The sequence below is a fragment of the Sabethes cyaneus genome, chromosome 3 (genome assembly GCF_943734655.1).
Source record: "Sabethes cyaneus chromosome 3, idSabCyanKW18_F2, whole genome shotgun sequence".
Classification (NCBI taxonomy): Eukaryota; Metazoa; Arthropoda; class Insecta; order Diptera; family Culicidae; genus Sabethes; species Sabethes cyaneus.
Window position 1 is genome coordinate 102,046,954 of NC_071355.1, and position 24,297 is coordinate 102,071,250.

Below are 24,297 nucleotides of genomic sequence, written 5' to 3' on the forward strand. Positions count from 1 at the left end.
TGTCGTAGAATTTCATGGAGAATCTCTCGTTTACTCAAACTTTTATTTTGTTGCTAGATGCTTGTAACATGTAACTAAACGTAACAGAGCAAAACATACAAACATATAGATGGACGATAAAATGAAATCTTATCTCTTATATTATCGGTTTAAGTTTTGTTTACAAAGTTACATAGTCACGTGCTGTTCAAGCCAAAGATGTTGATACCTGATACATAGTCACAAAGTGATATTACAAAGTCACATAGTTACTGAGAAATAGTTTCTTTTACGCATCATTTGAATAATTAAGTTCATGGTTGTTTTTAATCTTTTCTGTGGTCGGGTCCTGCCAAAATGAGCAGAAAAGTCTATAGACAAGAAAGCTGAAAAAATACTTATTGCAAAAAAATCTTGATGGCCCTATTTTCTTATATATTTGATGGCACTTCGTGCAACATTCTTAGTGGTGCAACACTGATTAAACGGATTCGATTTCTTCTTCTTGATCACGGCTATGGACCGAACACTTTTTATCTATTTATAACCAGCTCGAATCAAAAACTGACAACCCCAAATAAGCTATCGGCCAAATCATATAAGCATTTAATCTTCCTTCATTCAAGAGTTCAACCGCCCAGTTAGCTTCGAGGTACGATGCTGGTCTAACAAGCCAGTCGTCGTATGTTCGTATCTCGGCTAGGCAGTGCTTGCTAGATAGAGTCAGTAGGATCTCGTTACACTGACCCCGTAATTTTCCTGTACTCTAAACAGCCGGCTGCGAAGTCTGTCGATAAAGAAGGGTAATGTCTAATGACGGTTTAAGCCCACGGCTTTGCTTTCATTCGAGAGTAGTTCTGGTATAGAGGTTAAGACGGTTGCATTCTGTGCGATATGAAAATGTATGAAAGTTTTTTTCTGTGCTATTTGTGAATGTTCTCGAAAATAGCTGTATTATTTTTGACAATTTCGTCGTAATAAAATGTCGATATAGCAGACAAAAGCAAAGAAGTTTTTGTTATTTAAAAAAAATTATAACAAAACCCGTTAGAACAATTTTGCAACAAATTTTGATATAGTTTTGCTCTAAACGTAACAAATTTTGTTATATTTTTTGCTACAGCTGCTCTGAAGTTCTGATAGAATTTTTGATATTTTAACTACTAACGGGACCAAAATTATAACAAATCATGTTAGAAAACCCGTCGTAACAGAATATTATGATTTGTTATAATTTTGTTATGTTTGTCTGATCGGGATGCCATATATCTTCTCCCGTGGGCACAACACCTCTGATCTTTTAACTTGTACAACAGATAACATAACATCCTACAGTACAACAATTTAACTTAGTGCGATCTTATTAGTTAGTTCACATACATTACTCTACTTTACACATACATAAACTGATTTAATACAAATAAGCTAGACAAAACATGACGATATTTTTTCTTTAACATAGCACGAGATACATTCAAATCGAACACTTCATTACAAAGATTGAACACGTAACATACACTTGTTAATGGTTCATTGTGACCGTAATTTGTTCGTGAACCACTAATAAACAAGAAGTTATTGTGACGTAAATTTCGAGGCCTAGCATTAAAATTTAGACGTTGAAGCAGGTCGGGGCAGTCAATATCCGACCGAATTAGATCAGCTACAAAGGTACCTACAAAGGTCGGCTATAGCCTTTGCAATATTACGACGTACGCTTACCAAATCTAGTCCAGTGAGCTGACATCTACTCTCGTATGATGGTAAATTATTTGGGTCGTTCCATGGAAGGACAGATATTTGGATCTGGTTTTCGTCAGTGAAACAGACAGCAGTCAATTGACGGCGGTTGATCCAATTATTAAAAACGAACGTCATCATTCTGCCATGTTGTTATCAATGGATATCAACAACAACTCGGTGATCGGTGAAATAGAGATGTCCAAAAAAATACGATTCGATCAAATTGATGAGTTAGCCGTAAATTTCGAAATTAGTGAAATCGCTTGGGATCAAATTTTGGACGCGGATAGCATGGAAGTACGCGAGAAAAATTTAATGACCGAATTTTTAAAATCAATTGGCCTGTTTCATATCTCAAAATCGTTTGATTCCCCAGGAGAGAGTCGTATAGATAATATGGTATTAAAGTTTTACTATCGGTTCTTTGAAATTTGTAGTCGACATGCTCTGTTCGATAGCACGGTTGGGAGTGGGTGGACTGTATTGGGGTTTCCTATCAGCGCAGATTAACGTTGAGTTATTTCCCTTTTCCTGGGAGGGTCTTTGCCTATCCGTGGCAAATAAGGTCCAATATATTTCTTTCTAGTCACAGCCAGCCAGCTGCAGGGACGTTCGAATGTTCCCCTACGATGACACACAACATTTCACACTACAGACTATACCTATATTTACACACTGAACATTATATACATGCACAGACAGCACGACGGCTGCTGGCGGATTAATTGCGCGGACTGATTAAACTTATCGTTTAGCGGGCTTATATAATTTTAGCGGACAATATCCCATTGTCGCTTTCATAAAGCCATATTCAAATCAGGGCATCCTATTCTAAGCCAGTATCAGCTAAAGCCCTATTGATGATTAGTGCGCTAAGCCGGCGCTGCTTAACCGCTGGTCACTCACGCACGTACTACAGTGATGCCTCCCTTCGTACGGTTCGTGCTCACTCCCGAACATCCTGCCCGCCTTGAAATCGCCAGGTTTCAAATAAACGTTCTCGAGGACCTAGAGGATCTCTGCGTCCCTGATTGGCTCGATTGTATTAGACACCGGTGGCCCTGCCATCCGGTTGGTATCCTATTGGTTATTGATGCCTCATCTAGTGGTCCTTGTCTATTGCCTTCCATCTTCGTGAAGAGATTTTCGTGCCGTTGAAATTTTGCTGGAATGTAATCCGCCTAAATGTTTGCCTTGGTGTTTAAAAGAAAGTTTACTTAACTTAGGGTCGGGTTGGGGTGGCAGTTCCGGTCGCCCTGTTGACCGAAAACGCGCCGCCCCCCAATGCCTTAGTGCTGGATTCCTGCTAGCCACTTCGAACTTATGGCTGATGCTCCGTGTTGTACCATATCGTCTCCTTGAGGCTCGCCTGCCATACTTGGTTGGTTGGTTGTTGGTTGTTGCTGCCCTTCCTTGCAGCCCTTGCTCCTGCACGCATTTGGTACGCCCTTGCGGTACCCCTAAGCGTGTACTATGTTGATTGTTACTGCACCATGCACCTTAATGATGCAGCTTCCCGTATGTGGAGTCCCTTGACTCCGATTAGTCCTCGTAACCTTAAGTTCACCCTTACCGGTAGTGGTAGGTTCCACACCGGTCTCTGTTATGACCAACATGCCCTTCGGTATTCCCTGCGATACCGCTGCATGCTTGGGAATCCGTCCCTTGAAGAATTCCTGACCATCAGAGTGCTCCCATGTTAGCACCGCCGCTGCAAACCAAATCCCTTGATCTGGGTAATGCCACCGCCGGGCGTGGAGTCCCTTGACTCGCTTGCCGGCTTGAGCCCCCGCCAACTAGGGGATGAACGCTGTGTCTTCGGTGAACGAGTAACTGCTTTCCTTGCAGTTGTATTTTCCAATAAACAATTCGTGGGAGAACCTATCTCCTCACAAGCTGAGTGAACCAAATACCGACTTCCGTTTCGGTGATCCTAAATGATTGCCAACCAATTGCAGTTCCGTCACTGCCTTGCCTTCCAATGCGGCTTCCTATTTTGCCGCTCCCGTAGATGTAATGTCCGCTCTTGTCGAACATTGTTGCCCCACCATGAATCAACTACCTGCCGTTTCAGCTGATTCAGGCAGACGAACCGCTCCGTCGTCCACTTATTTGATACACCTTTGCATACACTGCCGCCTTCAACGAACCCAATTGTCGCTGAAAAACATTAACCGCCTAAAGACTGGTTTACCGTTTACTAGATGGTACTTATCTTGGGGATGTGGTGGGGTGCAGTTCGGTCGCCAAGTTGACCAGAACGCGCAACCCCTAATTGCTTTACTCGCTGGAACCCGCCGGCCACTTCTAACATGTGGCATCCTAGTTAGTGTCCGAAGCTTCGCAGTCAGCTCCGAGTACGCTTTGTAAGTGATTTAGTCTCACTAACCGTTTCTTGCGACGTAACCATTTACCTATTCCGAAACCATTCCTTCGTTTCCGAAATTCACCTGCCCTGCCAGGTGAAAATGTTGCGCTGCAGCAGCTGCCGAACGTTGCTGCCCGCCCTAAGACAACTATCCATTGATGGCAATTCTGATTGCTGTAGACAAACCGTTTCGGCCACAGACGTTGATTGTGATACCTCGTTACTGATAAACGTAAATTACCACCGTATTACCAAACCCAGTATGCAAACCTGCACCAGCCGTTTGGTGCATCAGCAACGCATTGAAGACTGAAAGCGTTGACCGCGTAAATTCCAAATTCCCATCAGATTAATTCAGAATACTTAACAGAGAGGGGTGGTGGGGTGGCAGTCTGGTCGCCAGGTTGACCATAATGCACTACCCCTAAATGTCTTCCTCGATCGGAACCGCCTAACCACCTTGACTTGTGGTCCGCCGCCTTGGCGTTTAACCCGTTGCCCATGACTTATGTTAAGTCGAGTCGATCCAAAAGCAAACAATAACCAATTGCACCCTTTAAACATAGTTTGCCTTCCAAATGGTTGCGCATACCACAGCATCATTGCTTACCTCCGTTTGCTCTTTAAAATATACCAGTTGTGCTTATCGAGTGTGTCTTTCAAATGTAATCCTTCACCAATTGTCTAAACCAAAAGCGCACCCGTCTTTATGCCATTCCAAATCTTTGCCCTTCAATTGCCCTTTTGCCTTATTTCTTTCCGAATAAATCATACCGCTATCAGGAATAACCAATTCAATGCTATAAACCTCATCATGCCGCTCTAACTATCATGTAATTGCACCGATTTACAGTAATTTGTTAATTATTCGCCCTTTCATTCGTCGACATTCATTCGCATTATAGCTCATACATTGAATACACCTTGGCAGAAACAATACCTTATCAATACCTATTCATTATCCTTGCGGAAACAAAGCGAACCGCCATCTCAGATAGATAATTTTTCAACCACTTTACAAAGGATCATGAAGTAGCACAAAATAAATCACGTAACTGGCTATTTCCTTTATTTTTTGCATCATTTATTCCACTGCACTACACAGTATTGATCTCACTGTCCAATCTAATCATTTTCCTTCCGCTGCTTTCACACATCGTTGTCATAGAAATTTATCACGGTCGATTCTGACTTCATAATTCCAATCCTGAAACGATTAGGCAACGGATGCTTCGTCCTTTATCCCTTGTATGACGTTAATAGTACCATCCTGATTCGGAGTATGTCCAGATCCTTTAAACCAGTGGCCTTTGGTATGGCCTTACAGTAGTCCATGAATTTGTAAAGTGTTCCACATGTCTGAGATGAGAGTGGTTACTCCATGACGGTAAAATCTAAACTGCCGAAGTGCCGGCTACCGAAATTTCCTTGTATGATATGTGAACGACTATTCTCTTCTTTTAGTGTCAGTTTCAGTTACACTCTAAATACTTAGTTCACTCGAATCGGAATTGAATAGTTGTAAAACCAATATAAGCCAAAGTAAATTTCTTTCCTTCCTAGGCCTCGCACTTGAGCATACTAGTAGTATTCACCAACCATTTTGTTTGGTTTTGAATACTATTTCCTTTAATTCACCGCGGGCACCTTTTAAACCTGTTCCACATATTTTTCTACCGGTTGATAATTGTTCCATCGTTTTTTAACTATCCTTACCTCCCCTTAAAGAGAGCGATGATTGGGGATCGATCGGCTCTCTGCTGATCGGTATTGGGAGTAGAGCGGAGTGTAATTATATTCCAGAGTAGATCACGATAAGTGCGATCGGAGGCTGCCAACTTGATATGCGAAACTATTCCGATTTACGGCATGTTAAGGAAATGAGCATCGAAAGAAGATCTCCTCGCTTCCTAATTTAGCGATCGCGTATGTGAAGAGTAGAGCGTATTGTGATTAGAACTTGGTTAATTTGATTCCCTTCTAGAGCGATAATGTAATAATTGCGATATACGTATTGTGTTATTTGAAGCGAATGGCAATTGGATTTAGAGCAACGAGGACTGCATATTCACTGTGAACCTTTACGGAAACATGATATGCAATTGGGACGGGTGGCTAAATGCAATCGTGCGCTATTTGGTGTGCGTTCGTGCTAATTATCCAACCTTTCCTTATCATGGAGAAATTATTCTTTCACGTGGTATTTACACCGACTAAGAGCTTGAATTACTTGAGCAATGGCGTTGATGTGTGATCCCTTTTGCGCTGATTTACCTTGGGTATTTTGATACCTGAATCCTGAACCTTGATCCGGCTCCCAATCCGGTTCGAAGGACCAATGTTCGATAGCACGGTTGGGAGTGGGTGGACTGTATTGGGGTTTCCTATCAGCGCAGATTAACGTTGAGTTATTTCCCTTTTCCTGGGAGGGTCTTTGCCTATCCGTGGCAAATAAGGTCCAATATATTTCTTCCTAGTCACAGCCAGCCAGCTGCAGGGACGTTCGAATGTTCCCCTACGATGACACACAACACTTCACACTACAGACTATACCTATATTTACACACTGAACATTATATACATGCACAGACAGCACGACGGCTGCTGGCGGATTAATTGCGCGGACTGATTAAACTTATCGTTTAGCGGGCTTATATAATTTTAGCGGACAATATCCCATTGTCGCTTTCATAAAGCCATATTCAAATCAGGGCATCCTATTCTAAGCCAGTATCAGCTAAAGCCCTATTGATGATTAGTGCGCTAAGCCGGCGCTGCTTAACCGCTGGTCACTCACGCACGTACTACAGTGATGCCTCCCTTCGTACGGTTCGTGCTCACTCCCGAACATGCTCCTATAACATTATCACGGTGCGGGACAAAAAGTAAGCATCCAGAATGGTTTGATACAGCTCTGATACGTCTGCAAAAAGCAAAAAAGAAAGCGTATAACCGATTTAAAAGATACCATCTTGATTGCGACCAAAACGAATATAAGCGACTACACGCGATTTTTAAACAAGAACACCGCCGATTATATACTGCGTACGTATCAAAGGTTCAAAATAATATAAAAAGTGATCCGAAGAGCTTTTGGAAATTTGTCAACGGTAAAAGAAAGAGCAGGAGCAAACCGACTCGGATCAGCCATGCAGGGACAACTTCATCGAGCCCACAAAGCGCAGCACAAATTTTTGCCAACTTTTTCAGGTCAATATACCCGGAAGAGAGTAGTAATGAGAGTTGTCCCAACCAGGAAAATCCGACGATGGAATCTATAACGTTCTCCGAAGAGGAAATCGCACGTGGCTTGAATGCACTTGATGCAACCAAAGCACCTGGGCCGGATGAAATTCCAAACAAGCTATTAAAAACCTGCTGTGATTCGTTGGCTAATCCGTTGACCAGAATTTTCAATGCTTCTCTAGGGATTGGATACTTTCCTAACTCGTGGAAAATCTCACGGCTAAAACCAATTCATAAAAAGGGGTCCAAAATAAAAGCAGAAAATTATAGAGGAGTAGCTATATTATCCGCAATCCTGAAGCTGTTTGAAGCGCTAGTTTATAACAAGTTATATTCAGCAGTTGAAAATTGGATATCATCAGCACAGCATGGATTCTTCAAGCGCCGGTTAGTGGTAACAAACTTGTGTGAGTTCACAACGCGTGTCATAGAATGGATGAAAATGGGGTATCAAGTTGATTGTGTGTACACAGATATGACGAAAGCCTTCGACGTAGTTGGAATTCTAGAGGTGTTGCGTGCCGCGGCACGTGCCGGTATTGGTGGCTCCTTGATAACATGGATTCATGGATATTTGACCGGAAGAAAGCAATACGTTACTGTAGATGGTGCAAACTTAGAACTTTACAATGTAACATCAGGAGTTCCGCAAGGCAGTCATTTGGGACCACTTCTGTTCATCCTACTGATGAATGAACTGCCTACCGCAATTGACAATGCCCTCGTATTAATTTACGCTGATGATGTGAAGCTCTTTTATCCAGTGAAAAAAGCAGGAAGATTGCTTAAAGCTTCAAAGAGATGTGCAAACTTTTGGGCGTTTCTGTTCAGCATGCAAGTTGCAAATCAACAACGAAAAATGTGCTACCATAACGTTTACACGCTGCTCAAATCCGTTAATATTCGACTACAGGTTGGATGGAAAAATAATCAAACGAGTGAGCAGGATTAAGGACTTAGGAGTCAATCTAGATGCAGGGTTGACTTTCAACGATCACGTGAATACGCTGGTTTCCGAGTGTCTTGCACTATTTGCTGTAGTAAGACGATTCGCAGCAGAACTGGATGACCCGTATACGATCAAATCTATATATGTGAGCCTGGTACGATCAAAATTAGAATTCGCAAGTGTGGTGTGGAGGCCAATGTATGCAACCTACATGAGCAAATTGGAAGCGGTACAGAAAAAATTCGTTAAATTTGCCGTGAGAAATTTGGGATGGAGAGGAAATCTTCCGGAATATAAAGATTTGTGCTGTCTGCTGGATATGGATACTCTGGAAAATAGATACCAGATTGTGGACGTTAGCTTTTTTCTCAATTTGCAGAGAGGACGATACGACAGCGATTATTTGAAATCCAGGATAACTGCTAACCAGAGTACAGTAGTTCTGAGGAGACCAAGGCCATTCACTCTAGAACACCGTCGAGCTAACTACGCGCGCAACGAACCAGCCTATCGCTTTATGCAGCTAATGAACAATTTTAGAAATGTACTAAATTTAAATATGTCGACTGATACTATTAAGGAAAAACTTAGGCTATTTCTGAGAGGTCAATTACATGTACACTAAAACCTCTTCATTTTATATTATTTTGTATTTGTTATTATATTTTATATTTGTATCCTTATATTAGATGACGGGCAAAGCTCATATATCTTGACAATAAATAAATAAATAAAGGAAACGAATCATGAAAGGAAATGATAGACCCGTATTTTAAAACTGAGCGAACCAGAGAGCAGTAAATTGCTTTAAGGCAATGGACGCTTTTAAATGATTTAGTTACTCAAAACATACTTTAAATACTTTCAATGAGGAGAACGTGCTGCTCAAGCCACAAGTACTGATACTCAAAACATTAACCCTAGAGCGCGTCCAGCTTTTGCAGAGATATAGGCGGTGTGTTCCTTGAAGATAAACTTAGTGTCCAATAAGATACCTAGATCTTTAACAACAGTTTCTCTATTCAATACTTGGTTAAATACTTTGTAGTCGTTTCGTAATAATGAGCGTTTACGAGAAAACGATATGACAGAGCATTTTGATGCATTCAAGATCATTCTGTTAGTGGAACACCAAGAGGAAAAGCAATCCAGTTGCTCTTGGACAAAGTTTAGGTCGTCGACGTTTTGTATAATGCAATACAGTTTGAAGTCATCAGCATAAGATAATTTCTGGCACTTAAGTGGTAAATGAATATCATTGAGGTATATATGAGGCAGCAATATGAAAGGACCTAGATGGTTTCCTTGTGGAGCTCCAGATGTTGCTGCAAAAAATGTCGATTGCGAGTCGGCAATTTTTACTGCCATCTTGCGGTCATCTAGGTAGGACCGTAACCAATTCAGTAAGGAACCAGAGAATCCAAGACATTCAAGTTTGGCAATTGTAATTTGATGATTTAGTTTATCAAAAGCGGCGGAAAAATCGGTGTATATGGAGTCAACTTGTAGACGTTGTTGCAACGCACGGATGATTGTAGATGAATAAACCAACAGATTGGTGTTTGTAGAACGCTTGGAGACAAAACCATGTTGTTCATCCGCGCTATAATGACGAAAGGTGTGAGTAAAAAAGTTGACTGCAATCTTTTCAAACAATTGAGCTTTCGCGGTAATTGCAGCAATTTGCCTTGTTTCCTTTTTTGTGCACAGGATCAGGCTTCTGATAAGTACTGCACCGTGACAGTAGTTCTTGCGCCATTTAGTAATATAAGCGAATGAAAGTCATATTTTGTTGAAAACACTATCAGAGCGACTACAGGTGACTGTATTCGTGTTCGTTCGTTTCTATTCTGTTATTCGTTCTTCACAGACTCTTTGTTCACTCCTTCCACCACAATCGACATACGTTTTATACATGCCTTTTTACTATAGTTACTATATATATAGTTCGGCGGATAGAAAATCGGGAGCCAAATAAACGTCAAAAGCGGAGCCAAAAGCTTTTCAAATTCCAAAATGCAGGAGTAATGTTAAAAAAACACACTTTATTTTCATAGAACTAGTCATTTTCAACACCCGCCAGTGATTATTTTTCGTAAAAACCTGCACATTTCACCATAATTTCAAATTTAATTTCATAAATCAGGGATGCCAATTCGCTTGGTTTTCTATCCGCCGAACTATATATATAGTAACTATACTTTTTACTATCCAGTTGGTCGCCGCTTCTTTTGTCGTCGCCTTCAACTGTCGATTTTTGTGCATAAGGTTCATTCACCGAATGATTTCTGCCCATTGAATGAATTGGTTACATGGCATGTCGTTGTTCGTTCGGGGTTAGCAGTTTATATAGTAAATTAACGCTCGTTGTCTATCAAAGCGTTTGATACGCAAGTTTAAATCAAGCGATATGTGTTTTATTAGCATAGTAAGAAATTTGGATGTTTATTTATAAGCATGGCATGCAATAAAAAATCGTACATAACCCATGGTTTATAGGCTTACAATTGAAACAATATTTATAAAAATCGAGCTCTTCTGGTTTTCTAGAAAACGTTACGCCAAATTTTCTTTGTTTTCAAGTTCAAAATTCTTTAACCAAGTAGCGTAGAACGAAGCATTTTCATGAAAACGCGACAAAATTGTCTCAGCAATCTGCGAAAATTATATTTAAGAATAAATGTGGCATATATACACTCAAAAAAAACGGCATGTCAAGTTTACGTGAAAACATAGGTAACTCTCATCCACGGCACTTTTCATGTAACGTTTGCGTGAACTTTTGGTAGCTTGCACTCATAATAACCGGTTTACGTGCGATCCCAGTAAATTTTATCAATTTTCCTATTAACTACCACCTGAAGTGCATGTAAATTGCTGTACAGAAATTTACATGATTTTTCACGTGGATGACACGTGTTGATTTTTTAGAGTGTAGAATTTTCAAATTATAAATCTTTTTTAAAATATTTACGTAACTCAGAAAAGCTTTATCCGAGTTCTCTTTCATCAATACCTAATGCTCTAATTATCTTTTTTGTAAAATATTTTTTGAACTAAGGTGGCAAGTAGGATTTAAAAATTGCATAGCTAGGGTGAAATCTACTGTATAATTTACACCCATGATTATTTAAAACCTAGGTGTAAATCTCCATAAATCGCTGTTAATTTTAGATACGATGTAGGGCACGGGAGAGTATTTTCGGACCATGGCCCATAAGCGATTGCTTCTATTTTTACGGGTTAGGCCTAGTTCTAGTGGAAGAACAGGAGGTTTTGACGTTCTTATAACTAAAAACAGTAACTAATGTAACTAATCTAACATTCTTGAGAAAATAGTTATAAAATTTAAAAGTTGTATATCGTCAAAGTATTTTTAGTAACAAAAGAAAAAAATAGGCTGAATTCCGCTTTTTACGGCGATACTAATGCATTTTAGCGCATCAGCTTTGGTCGAATCGGTTGCCGGAGTCACTAGCTAGCTAAAGGTTTTGAAAATTATGGTGATTTTTTTAATGCCGTTTATCAAATTAAACAACTAGTTTTCGGGTGTAATTTGTTAATACCCTCATTATGTTTACCTACTGTTAGAAAAACATGTACTTTTACGAAAAGTCTGTGGCCAAAATATCATTTATAGAAAGGTGCGTCAAACTTACAACGCAAATTGAAAATAACGCTCAAATTCAAAGTCCAACTTTGGTGTTTGGAATGCCTGTTATAAATAATCTATAATCTTAATGCATGCGTTTCAGTTGTATCTTTAATTTCTAGAAAGGTTCGGTTGGAAAAAAATGAGGTTGAAGAGAGTTATGAGCTCCGTTCCCACTTACCCCGTATTCCCACTTGCTCCGGGGTACCTTATTTCTGAGGCATCTATACCTATAAAGAAGGATTTCTGTCTGTCTGTCTGTCTGTCTGTCTGTCCGTATGTTCCTTATAGAATCGAAAACTACTGAACCAATCGGCATGAAAATATGCATGTAGAGGTTTTTTGGGGCCAGGAAAGGTTTTAGTGATGGTTAGAAACCCCTCCCTCCACTAAGAGGGGGGGCTCCCATACAAATGAAACACAAATTTCTGCATAACTTGACAACTAATCAAGCAAATAGACCAAAATTTGGCATGTGGGTGTTTTCGGTGACAAGAATTTATTCTATGGTAAATTGAGACTCCTCCCCTCTTTATAAGGGGAATTATAACTCCTCTCCTCTTTAAAAGGGGGGGCTTCCATACAAATTTCCTCATAACTCGAGAACTAATCAAGCAAATGGAACCAAATTTGGCATGTGAAGGTTTTCGAGGGCAAGAATATTTTCTATAGTAAATTAGGACCCCTCCCCACTTTAACAGGGGGGGCTCCTGTACCAAAGGAACACAATTTTCCTCATAACTCGAGAAGTAATTAAGTAAATGGAACCAAATTTAGCACGTGGGTGTTTTTGGAGACAAATTTTTTTTCTATGATGAATTGGGACCCCTCCCCACTTTAGGAAGGGGGGCTCCTATACAAATGAAATGCAAATTTCCTCATAACTCGAGAATTAATCAAGCAAATGGAACCAAATTTGGCATGTGAAAGTTTTCGAGGGCAGGAATATTTTCTATGGTGAATTAAGACCCCTCCCAACTTTAAGAGGGGGGGCTCCTATACAAACGAAATACAAATTTCCTCATAACTCGAGAACTAATCAAGCAAATGGAACCAAATTTGGCACGTGGGTGTTTTTGGTGACAAAAATTTTTTCTATGATGAATTGGGTCCCCTACCCACTTTAGAAGTGGGGGCTCCTATACAAATGAAATTCAAATTTCCTCATAACTCGAGAACTAATCAAGCAAATAGAACCAAATTTGGCATGTGGACGTTTCTGGAGGCAAAAATATTTTCTATGGTGAATTAGGACCCCTCCCCACTTTAGGAAGGGGAGCTCCTATACAAATGAAATGCAAATTTCCTCATAACTCGAGAATTAATCAAGCAAATGGAACCAAATTTGGCATGTGAAAGTTTTCGAGGGCAGGAATATTTTCTATGGTGAATTAAGACCCCTCCCAACTTTAAGAGGGGGGGCTCCTATACAAATGAAATTCAAATTTCCTCATAACTCGAGAACTAATCAAGCAAATAGAACCAAATTTGGCATGTGGGTGTTTTTGGAGGCAACCATTTTTTCTATGATGAATTAGGACCCCTTACCTTTTTAAGAGGGCGGGCTCTCATACAAACGAAATACAAATTTCCTCATAACTCTAGAACTAATCAAGCAAATGGAACCAAATTTATCATGTAAGTGGTTTTGGACGCAAGATTTTTTTCTATGGTGAATTGAGACCCCTCTCTTCTTTAGAAAGCGATTATGGCCCATCTCCCCATTAAGAGGGTGGCCTTCCATACAAATGAAATGCAAATTTCCTCTTATCTCGAGAACTAATCAATCAAATGGAACCAAATTTGGCATGTGGGAGATTTTGGAGTCTTGAATTTCTTTTACGATAGTTAGAGATCTTTCACCCCTGTGGTAGGGGGATATGGACTCTCATACAAATAAAACAGAAATTTTTGCGAAACTCAAAAACTAATCGAACTCGAGAAATTCGAGACTCTTCCATAAAACATTAGTCAATACAAGACCACAAAAACTATCTATAGTAACACTAGATCATTCAGGCCGAGACGGTCGCGAGTGTTGCCGGTGACCCGCCGTCGGAAGCGCCGCCCACTGGGGGGCTTGCAAAACTCGAGATTGTGACAAAGATCATCCGAGATTCATGATTTATGTACAACACAGGTTAATTTGTGGCAATACGAAGTTTGTCGGGTCAGCTAGTATATATATATATATATGAACTTCAAAATATATTACATCAAAACAAGCCAAATGAAATTTCGAATCAGGAAATACCTTCATTAATTAATTGAATCACATTTATAGGTGACCAAACAAGACCTATTTTCACTCATAAGATCAGTCTTTGGCTTCTTGATTCAATAAATATGCTATCGTTCCCTTGTAGATATGAAATACTGCCGACTACAATTTTCGTGCAACAGTCGATTCATAAGAATCGTTTCGCGACAATTCTTTTACGGCTTAGAAGACTCTCATAATTGCAAGATGACTGTTGCCGCTAGTGTTAGATGCCGAAGAATGCATAAAAAATGAGAGAACAGTGCAGTCATATCAAACCGCCATAAGTTATTTCCAACGACAATAGTTGAACAAACGCTCGATTGTATATTTCGCACAGTTCTTGTTTAGCTCTGTGCTTCTCTGTTCTCAGTACGTTTTGAATGGGATTTCGTCACAGTGGCGCGAGCAGGCATAGCGAACACAGGCAAACAGTAGAAACTGCTTTGAATGACAATCATGGGAAAGAGAGCACTTTTCGATAGCCTGCACAGGATAGACGAAAGATTGCTTCAACATTTAGGAAAGGTACCAGAGCCAAATGATAAATTAAATAGGTATGCTAAAGGAACAGTAAGGCTATTAGAGCACTTTTCAAGTACAATTGGAGGGATTTAAAGCAATATTACAGTATGTTTACTCTTATTTTTACTAAATTATTTACTAAATTAAATTCTTATTATACAGTGCAGCATATAGTTACACCATATAAATGAGAAATTTTATGACCAACAACTTTGTCGAAAAAACTATGGTCGTATGTTTAAATCTCGTTGAGATATTCACATTATTAATACATATCTCGCAAAGTAATGCTAGTTTAGGAAGTACTTTATAAAGTCAATGCAACCATTGCAATATGTACTATATTTTATGGCATTGCCTATCAAATGTTTGCCCATTCTGAAACAAAGTTATGTGCAGACAGGAGACACTAAAGAAAACCCAAATATTGCTCGTATCGAGTTGTATGCAAACAATTATCCGCAAATATTACCGCAAGAGCGAGAAACACGATAGACAGTGTAAACGGTGTTAAACAGCGTTATGACACAGAGTAAAACGTAACACATGTAAGCTTGCTGTCGTAAAAATATGCCCTGCCTACGTAGGAAGCAGGTTGAAGTAAATTATTTTCATGCACAGTAAAAATATGATTGAACAGCAAATATAAGATGGAAGTGTTGGGCATGTTTAGTCTGTTTTTGGAGGACTTGACAATTACATCGTAATATTGAGAGTTATTAACAGGTATTGAATGACAAATGACAGATTTTCGGATCGATCCAAAATTAGATTGTACTATAATAAATAATTAAATCCTGTCTACTAATAGTATTGGAGCAGCTAGATTTATTTTATCCTAAAATATAATCATTTTCGCAAACGATGAATTCGAGAACATCCATAATTTCTTTGCCGTGGAGTCGCATGGTCTTTTTTCTCTTGGTAAAAATGCTTTTGAAATTGTCATTCTATTTCTTACGTATATCAACCATAAGCACGTTGTCCTGTCGGTGGTATAGAATTCCATACTAATTCCTTCTCTTCCTTGCTGACACGTGGCTCCTCGGTTCTGTTGCTTCATACGGTAACACTTTTGAGTTTGTCGATAAACGTGCACGGTTTATTGTTGTCTCAGCTAGTGTAGCTATTTTTCACCAAAGCAAAGCATAATTGCGTTGTATTAGACAAAGACCGCTAGTAACTACGGTCTAACTTTTCGACGGTCAGCTGGGCAGGCCAATGCCTAAGGAATTGTTTTCAATTTTACCCTGATTAGTTGTTCCACAGGCACGATACTAAAATGTAGCGCTTGTTTTAGTAAGGCAGACATACTAGCGTAGTTTGCAATATTGCTTCTTTTTGAAATAGATTCAAGTGTTAACTGCTTTTTACAATTTCAACAAAGTTTGTGTGGAGATGAAAGTGTTACATTTACATTTACTATGTTAACTAGTCGTTTTTAATTTGAATTAAGCATTAACTTGTTCGTACGGATCGAGGATTTTGTGTCGCACAAAATAAAACAAACATCAATCGTATGGAAATAATTTACAATCACTCTGTTTAGTGCTTGGCAGGAAAGATAATTAGATTACCGCGGCATTCCAAACATATCACAACTAGAGTAGACTTGAAATTAAATCATGGTTGTGGTAGCAGGATATAAAATCAAATTGCCTCATTATTATTTGCTAATACCATATAAAAAGGTACGTAATACTAAAATTATCATGATAAAATATCTATATAAGTATTTATTGAATTTTTTTTGACGTAGGACTACGTCTTACGGCAAGGTTTGGCTGGATAGGGTGTCATTCCGAAAAATCCTTCTCGAAAAGTGGTCAGGTTTTGAACGCTAATAGCTTAGCGGCTTCCCGATCGATTTTCAATATTTTTGCACCAATCGATTGGAACATTTTCTAAAAGTTGGCTCAAATGAAGGACGCTATTATTTCGTAAGTGTACACTATTGAAAAACTGAAAATAATAAAGCATTGTCCAACTAGAAATCCTCGTCTCCTGATTGGTCGAAGAAAAGACGTCATCATGGTTTGCACGTTTTTTTTTTGCAAAAAAGTGACAGAAACTACTCGTTCCAATAGGTCGAAGATTCTTTACGGTGCTTTAACATATACCATTTGATATTTGTGCTTGGGAGGGAGTACAAAACCACCCCTCTTCTTCAACCGATGATATCGTTTCAGCATTAAATTGAGCGGTCATCCTTTGCTTTTGTTAGATTGTATCCATATAGGTTTGCAAGACTTGCAAAAATTTAGATTTCTCAACCTGCAGCACAACCAAACCATTTTAATATAAAAATTTTTTGATATCATCAAATCAAATACATAAATACATACACTGAAGTCGCTTTTTACGCGGTTCGTTTTTTACGCGAATTTCGGGATTTACGCGGTTTTTTGTACGCGAATTTCGGAATTTACGTGGTTTTTTTACGCGATGTTCGAAATTTACGCGGATGCACTCAATAAGTCTATTTTTTCACGAAACGTTGAAATCCACGAAGTTTTTTTTACGCGAATTTTTGGTTTTTTACGCGAATTTTGGAACTTACGCGGTTTGTTACGCGAATTTCGGAATCTACGCGGTTTTTTACGTGATTTTCGGAATTTACGCGGAACGTATCCTTCGCGTAAAAAGCGACTTGAGTGTATATGTCTAGCTAAATAGAGTTTGCTGTTGAAGTAAGATTTGAGGCGATAATAACATTCATTCAAAAATAATTGAATATTCTCAACTTGCAATCTCAACAAACCCTATATATGCTGCATGTAGTATGTATATGTACATGAAGAATCGTATTATTACATGCATGGATATATGCTACTATCGCCACAAAGAGACTTACGTAGTCCTGCGTCACCTATATGCGGTCGTGTCTTGTACACAACCTCTCTGATTTGTTCGTTGCATTTTTAATTGCAAAAATGCCTGTATTTGTTATATTATGGATATATACTTGATAGTAAAATAAATATTTGGTATTTCGAAAAGAAACCTAATACAGAATTCTTCTTAACTCTGATGATGAAGACAAATTGGAATCTAGGCATTGGTCTACAAAATATTTTAAAATCTAAACGAAGAAAACAGTGAAAGAAACGATTGAAAATTGATAGTAATACGTAATAATAAGATAGTAATAAGACAAATAATAAAAATCTTGTCTTTGAAGCCAGAAAACGGTTCAAACCACGTTTAATTAATCTAGTGGGGACTGAATTCTCCTTATAATGAATTGAAAAATCAGAATATAATTGTTTTAAACTGCACAGATAGTTTTTCATAGTACATTTTTCAAAGTATTTTGGTATCAAAGGCGTTATATTGTCCAAAATTTTAAAAATGAAATTTCGTTTTTAAGTTTCAAACAGTCATAACATGGTCTGGTGATAACATTCCAGAAATCAATGACGCGTGTTTGAACCTAAAAAGATGTTTGATTACTTTTTTGAAAACATCGTTTCTCGATAAATTATTCTTCAAGATAAATGTATCTGAAGGGGTTATATATAGTTTTTCGAAAAATCGATTTTCTGTTTATTTCATGATCGTAGTGTACATATATTTAAGTATGCACACAGAAAATTTCATGCCAATCCGACAAATATTAACGAAGTTATACGCATATTTGTAACGATGTGTCAGAGCGATTGAAGAAGAAACGCAAAACTTTAAACGCGCGTTTCTCAATACCGTGTTTTCAAAGTCGGTGAGCAGAATTTCTCGAAAACGGCTGAACCGAATCACTTCAAATTTTGACACAAGTGTTCTAAGGATATATTCTAGAGATTATTCGAAGGTTTTTCCTTACCAATCATTATTTCTCATTTTATGGACAATTTAAGAACGAAATTTATGCCAAAAATCGATTTTTTATGTTACAGAAGCCGTCGTTTTGTCGAAAATGATTATATTGCCAAATTCTTCGATCAATCTATAGATAATCACCCTTATTCTTGTTTTCGTTCGAATGATATTCGTTCGAAAGTGGAGCCGATTCGTATTCTTGTTTTCGTTCGAATCAATTCAAACGTTCGAAGGCCCCTTCCTTTTGTTCATTCGAATATGAGAATAGTGGTTACGAATATGTGATATCGTGCTCACCGAACGGCGTCTTTTGCCAAATCCATCATGTTCCACTTAACGCGCGGTCCGACATCTAACTCTTTAATCAAATTTTTTGGCTGATATGGTCCAGATTTCAAAAGCTGTTATGAAATTGTAAATTGTCATCTGCGCTAGCTTCTGGTTACAATTTTTGCTACATCCACAGTGTTTCAGGATAGCAGCATGTGATAGACTTCGTTTTCTTGTCGAATCTTCCCTTCTCATTCCTTTTTTGTTTTCTACTTATATTTTCCTTTGTATTCAATATTCGGAATAACTGCTATCCGCAGCTTTCCGAATATGGCTTCTGTCTATTGATCGCTCCAAGTTTGTTGTCGTTTTCTCATATAAATTCCCTTCCTCTATGCATGATTCAAATTTAAAAATTGCAACGCAGTTGCGGCAACCGAATTAACTGCCCTCTGCCATGGTATCGATAAACTTTCTTTTAAATCGCTCACCTGTTCCATTTTCTAAGTCAAACCCATGTTAATTCTCTTCATCTTTGCTGGAACTACCGTATTGTTTCAGATACTCTAAACCTGACATATTCGGTTCCGATTTTTGCAACACCTGATAAACAACAACGAAGCACTCGTAAGCTTTACAATGAGGCATAATCGTTACGCACAAAGTGTCAAACCAAACTACAACATAAACGGAAATTATTCGCTGTAGGTCCAATATCCACCTTTTCGCGCGCTTAATGGCGGCTAGTGGGTACAGTTTTCGACAATGTTTATTTGCTTTTGGGAACTCCGCTCACGTATGCTTGAAAGTTCTACAATAACAATTAAGGCTGGAAATATCAACTTGACGTGAATAAAGTTGCCAAAGGCATGCTAACGTTCTCCGAAAATTGTACCCACTAGCCGCCATTACGCACGCGAAAAGGCCGATACATGTTATAACTAAGCGGGGAAGTTCGCAGCATAAGCGACTCAGAACGTATTTTATTGAAAAATAGTTATTAGTTTTGTAAAATTTGTTTAAGTTGCATATGAAAAAGATATACGTTATGTAAATTTGTAAATTTTGATTGCAGTTTTGTCGTTTCTATTTTTTGTAACATGGGACAGTTATGCTTCCACTGGAACTGTTGTGCTAAAAACACATATTACTTTCATTCTTAAAGCGTTATAACGAGGAAATAAAAATATCGTACTATACGATTTTTCGTTTAGTAACCGCTGTAGGGTAACAAGGGGCCAGACGACCACCAGGGGCAAAAGTGCCACTCTTCAGTTTTCCATGAAAACGACGAAGAATTTTAATATGGTTATTTTTTATGGTTTTTAAAGTGTCTAACAATATACCATAAGAAAGTTCATCGATAAAAAATATAACATCAGACATTAAAATGATTTTGAAATTTTACTTTTTGAAAATTGCACAAAATGATAATGACTATGCCGAAAACAAGCAAACTGAAATCTTATTTATCTTTATGTGTATTATGTTTGGTCTAACACATTAACTAGACCTAATTCCTACAGATAGAAGTTAAAATTCAACATTTCTCTACTTGTGGTCATTTTCCCCATCATAGTGGCACTTTTGCCCCGTACCTATTAATATCGAGCGAAAAAACATCTGAAACGAAAACGTTATTTTTTTCTATATTTATATTATTTTGATATTGAACTCACTGAAACTGTTTAGATTATACCCCCATCTAAGTTTTAGGCCTTTTCAGGTTGAATCCAATTGGTTCTTTTTGCCCGTAATTAATTGAAAACAGTTAGTGTCCTTTTGCCCCGGGTCCCCCTGCCTACTGGAATTTAATTCGCAGTTAACGACAAAACAGCTGCGGACGGACGCGTGATGCAGTACTTTTCCATTGTCCTGATGAATATTTTAACAATGACTTTTGCTGTCCCAAATAGAGGATTTAGGTACATGAGTTTTTAATTGCCAATGGCAAAAAGCATACACAACACTATACTTACTACAATTCGCCAGAAAGCGGTGCTGGACCTGGAGTGCCTATTTCGAAATATGTTATGTTTCTGCAGTTTTTATAATCATATGTATTTCGTATTTAATATGCAATTTCAGGGACGCGGATTAACAGGACTGAAAAATTTAGGCAATACATGCTATATGAATAGTATACTCCAATGCCTTAGCAACACGACATTCCTCACAGAATACTTTACTGAAGGAACATTTAGACAACACCTCAACGGGTAAATACTGTTAATTTATTGATGGATGTTTTTGTATGATTGCTTGATGCCTTTGCAGGAATAATAAAACACAAGGCAGGATTGCTGAAGAGGTAGCTGCCGTGATAATTACCTTGTGGACAGGAAAGTACAAATGTATTGCCAGTAAGAATCTGAGGGTAAATTTTGAACAAGATTGGGTTATTTATATTTCAAGTTAATAAATTATGTCATATTCCATTCCATATCAGTACGTTGTTGGACAATACGAGCGGCAGTTTGGTGGAATTGAGCAGCAGGATTCGCATGAGTTTTTGACAATTTTAATGGACTGGCTTCATTCTGATCTCCAAACCGTTTCAATGAAGGTAAAAGCCTAATAGCATGGCTTTGAGTCCTAATTAATTTGATTTGATTTAAATTGATACAGATCGAAACTAGCCTAGAGCAGCTTCCACCGTCAGAAAAAGCCTGGGTTGAATACTTGAAAGGCAAGGAAAGCTACGTCTCCCAGCTATTTTACGGGCAAATCAAAAGCACAGTGAAGTGTAGACGTTGTGGGAAAGAGAGTGCAACCTATGAGTCTTTTTCGAATCTCAGTCTAGAACTGCCTAATGATGCCAATAGATGTCATTTAAATGTAAGTTTTAATTGCAATTAATGCGATTTTTTGTTTCATTTTGTAGTACTGTAGGGTACGGGATGGTATTTTCAGCAGGTTTCTAAATTCAGCCTATTTGCCTCTTCTTTCACCAATAAAAATACTTTGCCGACATACAATTTTAATATGTTATAACTATTTTCTCAAGACTGTAAGTTTTCTACTATTTTTCATTTAAAGAACGTCAAAACCACCTATTCTTCCACTAGAACTAGGCCATAGGCCGAAAAAATAGATGTCATTGCTTAATGGGCTGAAAATACCCTCCCGTGCCCAACATTTCGAACAATCGTGTCTTGCTATCTAATATATTCTAAGCTAAACTATATTAAAATCCTGAGGGTGGGGGTACCGAAAAATCTGCAAGTTATCTGCTGCAATTTGTTTGTGAAACATAAACTGAAGTTGCCTCGGCAGAAAAGGTGAAACATTTAACATAAGCAAAATTTTGTTTTTGGTTGTTCTGCTGGCGGAAGTTATAACGCAATATTGGTAAAACAGGTTATGAACACCGTTTCAGACCGAGGTCCAATTATGTTCTACGTCAATTAGTTATTTATTATGCTCAACATATGTATCTGATACCGCTATATTCCTGATGAATTACCAATACTGCTAACAAGAATAGTAGTTTATTCAACGAAGCTGTATTCGGCTATATAACGTACTGCGTAAAAAATAGCTGTTGTCATAGATTATTTTTGGTCTCTTGTATTATTGTACAAGAAGCGTTTACTGCCTATTCACGAGCTTATTCTCATAAGATAAACGCTATAGATGCAGCTACGAGTATGCTGAAATTTGTGCGATTCGTTATCTACTTAGAGATGACACTTGGTACAGTGGTAGGTGGTAGTCAGGTGTGATGGGAGGATTGAAAAACCATTCCGTGTTGCTCTTCAGGACGTCGTGGTCGATTTTCACTGTTGCGCTTTGCAACTTCTTGCTAGCAGCTCGGAAGTTAGTTCTTCGATCACTGTAGATCATCGCAGGAATTCCCCTCCTAACCATGATATTTCGGATAGCCATAACGCAGGCTTCAGTTGTCAGTGTGTAAGCGATCTGCAGGTGAATGGCACGAGTCGTTAAGCAGGTGGAGATAACCCCCCACCGTTTCTCTATACGTCTTCCACTTGACACCGATATCGGACCGAAGTAATCGATTCCCATATGCGTGAAGGGTCGCCTGAATGCGGCCAGCCGAGCTGGAGGAAGGTTACCCATTGCTGGAGGGTGTGGTTTAGCGATAAGGATTTTGCACACCTGACAGCCTTTCCGGATCTGGGGATACGCTGCTTTCAGGCGAGGAATACGGTAGCGTTGGAGTATTTCGTTGATCTCTGTTTCGTGGTTTTGCTGGTTGAACTTTTCATGGACTAATAAGATGATGAGGCGGGTAACATGATGATCCCGCGGAAGAATCACTGGTTCAGCTACATCTCTAGCGATGAATGCGCATGCTTCCGTGCGACCCTTGACACGTAGTACATCATTCTCATCCAGGAAGGCACATCACTGGTAGAGTAAACTTAATCTAGGAATCGTTTTCACTGGATTTGACAACGAACGGTTCTTTGGAAGGATGGCGGTTTCCTCTGCGAAGGCAGTTAACTGTGCACAGCGGTACAGGTGATTTTCTGCGTCGATGAAGTCCTGTCTCTGCAACGGCCCAAATACTCGTGGCTTCCCATAGCAGCTACGTTTGAGGTTGTTGATGTACCGTAGAACATATCCCGTTACGCGTAGCAGCTTGGAACACTTCGAGAAATCTTGTGTACGAATTGGCAGATCACTGGGTAAACTGTGAATAAACAGATGCGGTCGAAGTTCCTCTTCGTCGTTTTCCCAGAAAACGGATTCACCGACCAATCTTCTTCCCTGTGACGTAGGAATTCCGGCTCACGGAGCCAACGGCTGTCACTCGCTTCCATTTCGTCCCTTTGTCGGCAACGTTATGTTTCGTCGGTATCCATCGCCACTCGACTACATCTGTCGTTTCGAGAATTTCGGTAATGCGGAACGCTACAAACTGGCTGAACCGGTGATCTGAACGGATCCAGCAGAGTACATCCTTCGATTTTGTCCAGATCGTTCGCTGACTGACGTGTATCGAAAGCGAACGCACGCCGATGACTGCTGCTTGCAATTCGGAACGGGGAATAGACAAAAACTTAAGCGGCGTGACTCTTGTTTTGGCGCCGACCAACGCACATTCGACGGTTTCGTTATTCTCGAATCGAAGGTACACCGTAGTTGCAAATCCATTCTCGCTTGCATCGACGAATGTTTGCATCTGCACTGCACTCGCTTTTCGTTGACCGACGGTTCCCTAACATGAGCTCCTGGTCATATCGGGCCGAAACCTTGTAGGTGAAGCAGTCCTTCGAGGTATACCAGCACATCCCGAGCACCTTTTCGGTGGCGCGTTCCTCGCCGATGTCCAGGTTTTTCTCCATGGTGGTTTTTTCTCTAATCGCGGCCAACGCACTATCGGAGTTCTATATTCAGTTCCACATTTCGAAGCCGGCTGAAGTGTGAATTATTTTCACGTCCTGCACCAGCTGGATTGCTTCTTCCACGAATTCAACGCTCACGAGCATGTCGTCCACATACTGACGCTTGACTATTGC

General features: G+C 39.2%; 1 protein-coding gene across 1 annotated transcript in view; it reads left to right on the forward strand.

The window, feature by feature from the left end:
- The window catches only part of LOC128739225 (ubiquitin carboxyl-terminal hydrolase 8), a 55,865-nt gene that overhangs the window by 22,691 nt on the left and 8,877 nt on the right, over positions 1-24,297 (forward strand). Inside the window, exons 6-9 of the mRNA XM_053834681.1 lie at positions 20,897-21,027; positions 21,086-21,185; positions 21,258-21,374; positions 21,437-21,646. Coding sequence (XP_053690656.1) covers positions 20,897-21,027; positions 21,086-21,185; positions 21,258-21,374; positions 21,437-21,646 — 558 coding nt within the window. The remainder of the gene's footprint in view (positions 1-20,896; positions 21,028-21,085; positions 21,186-21,257; positions 21,375-21,436; positions 21,647-24,297) is intronic.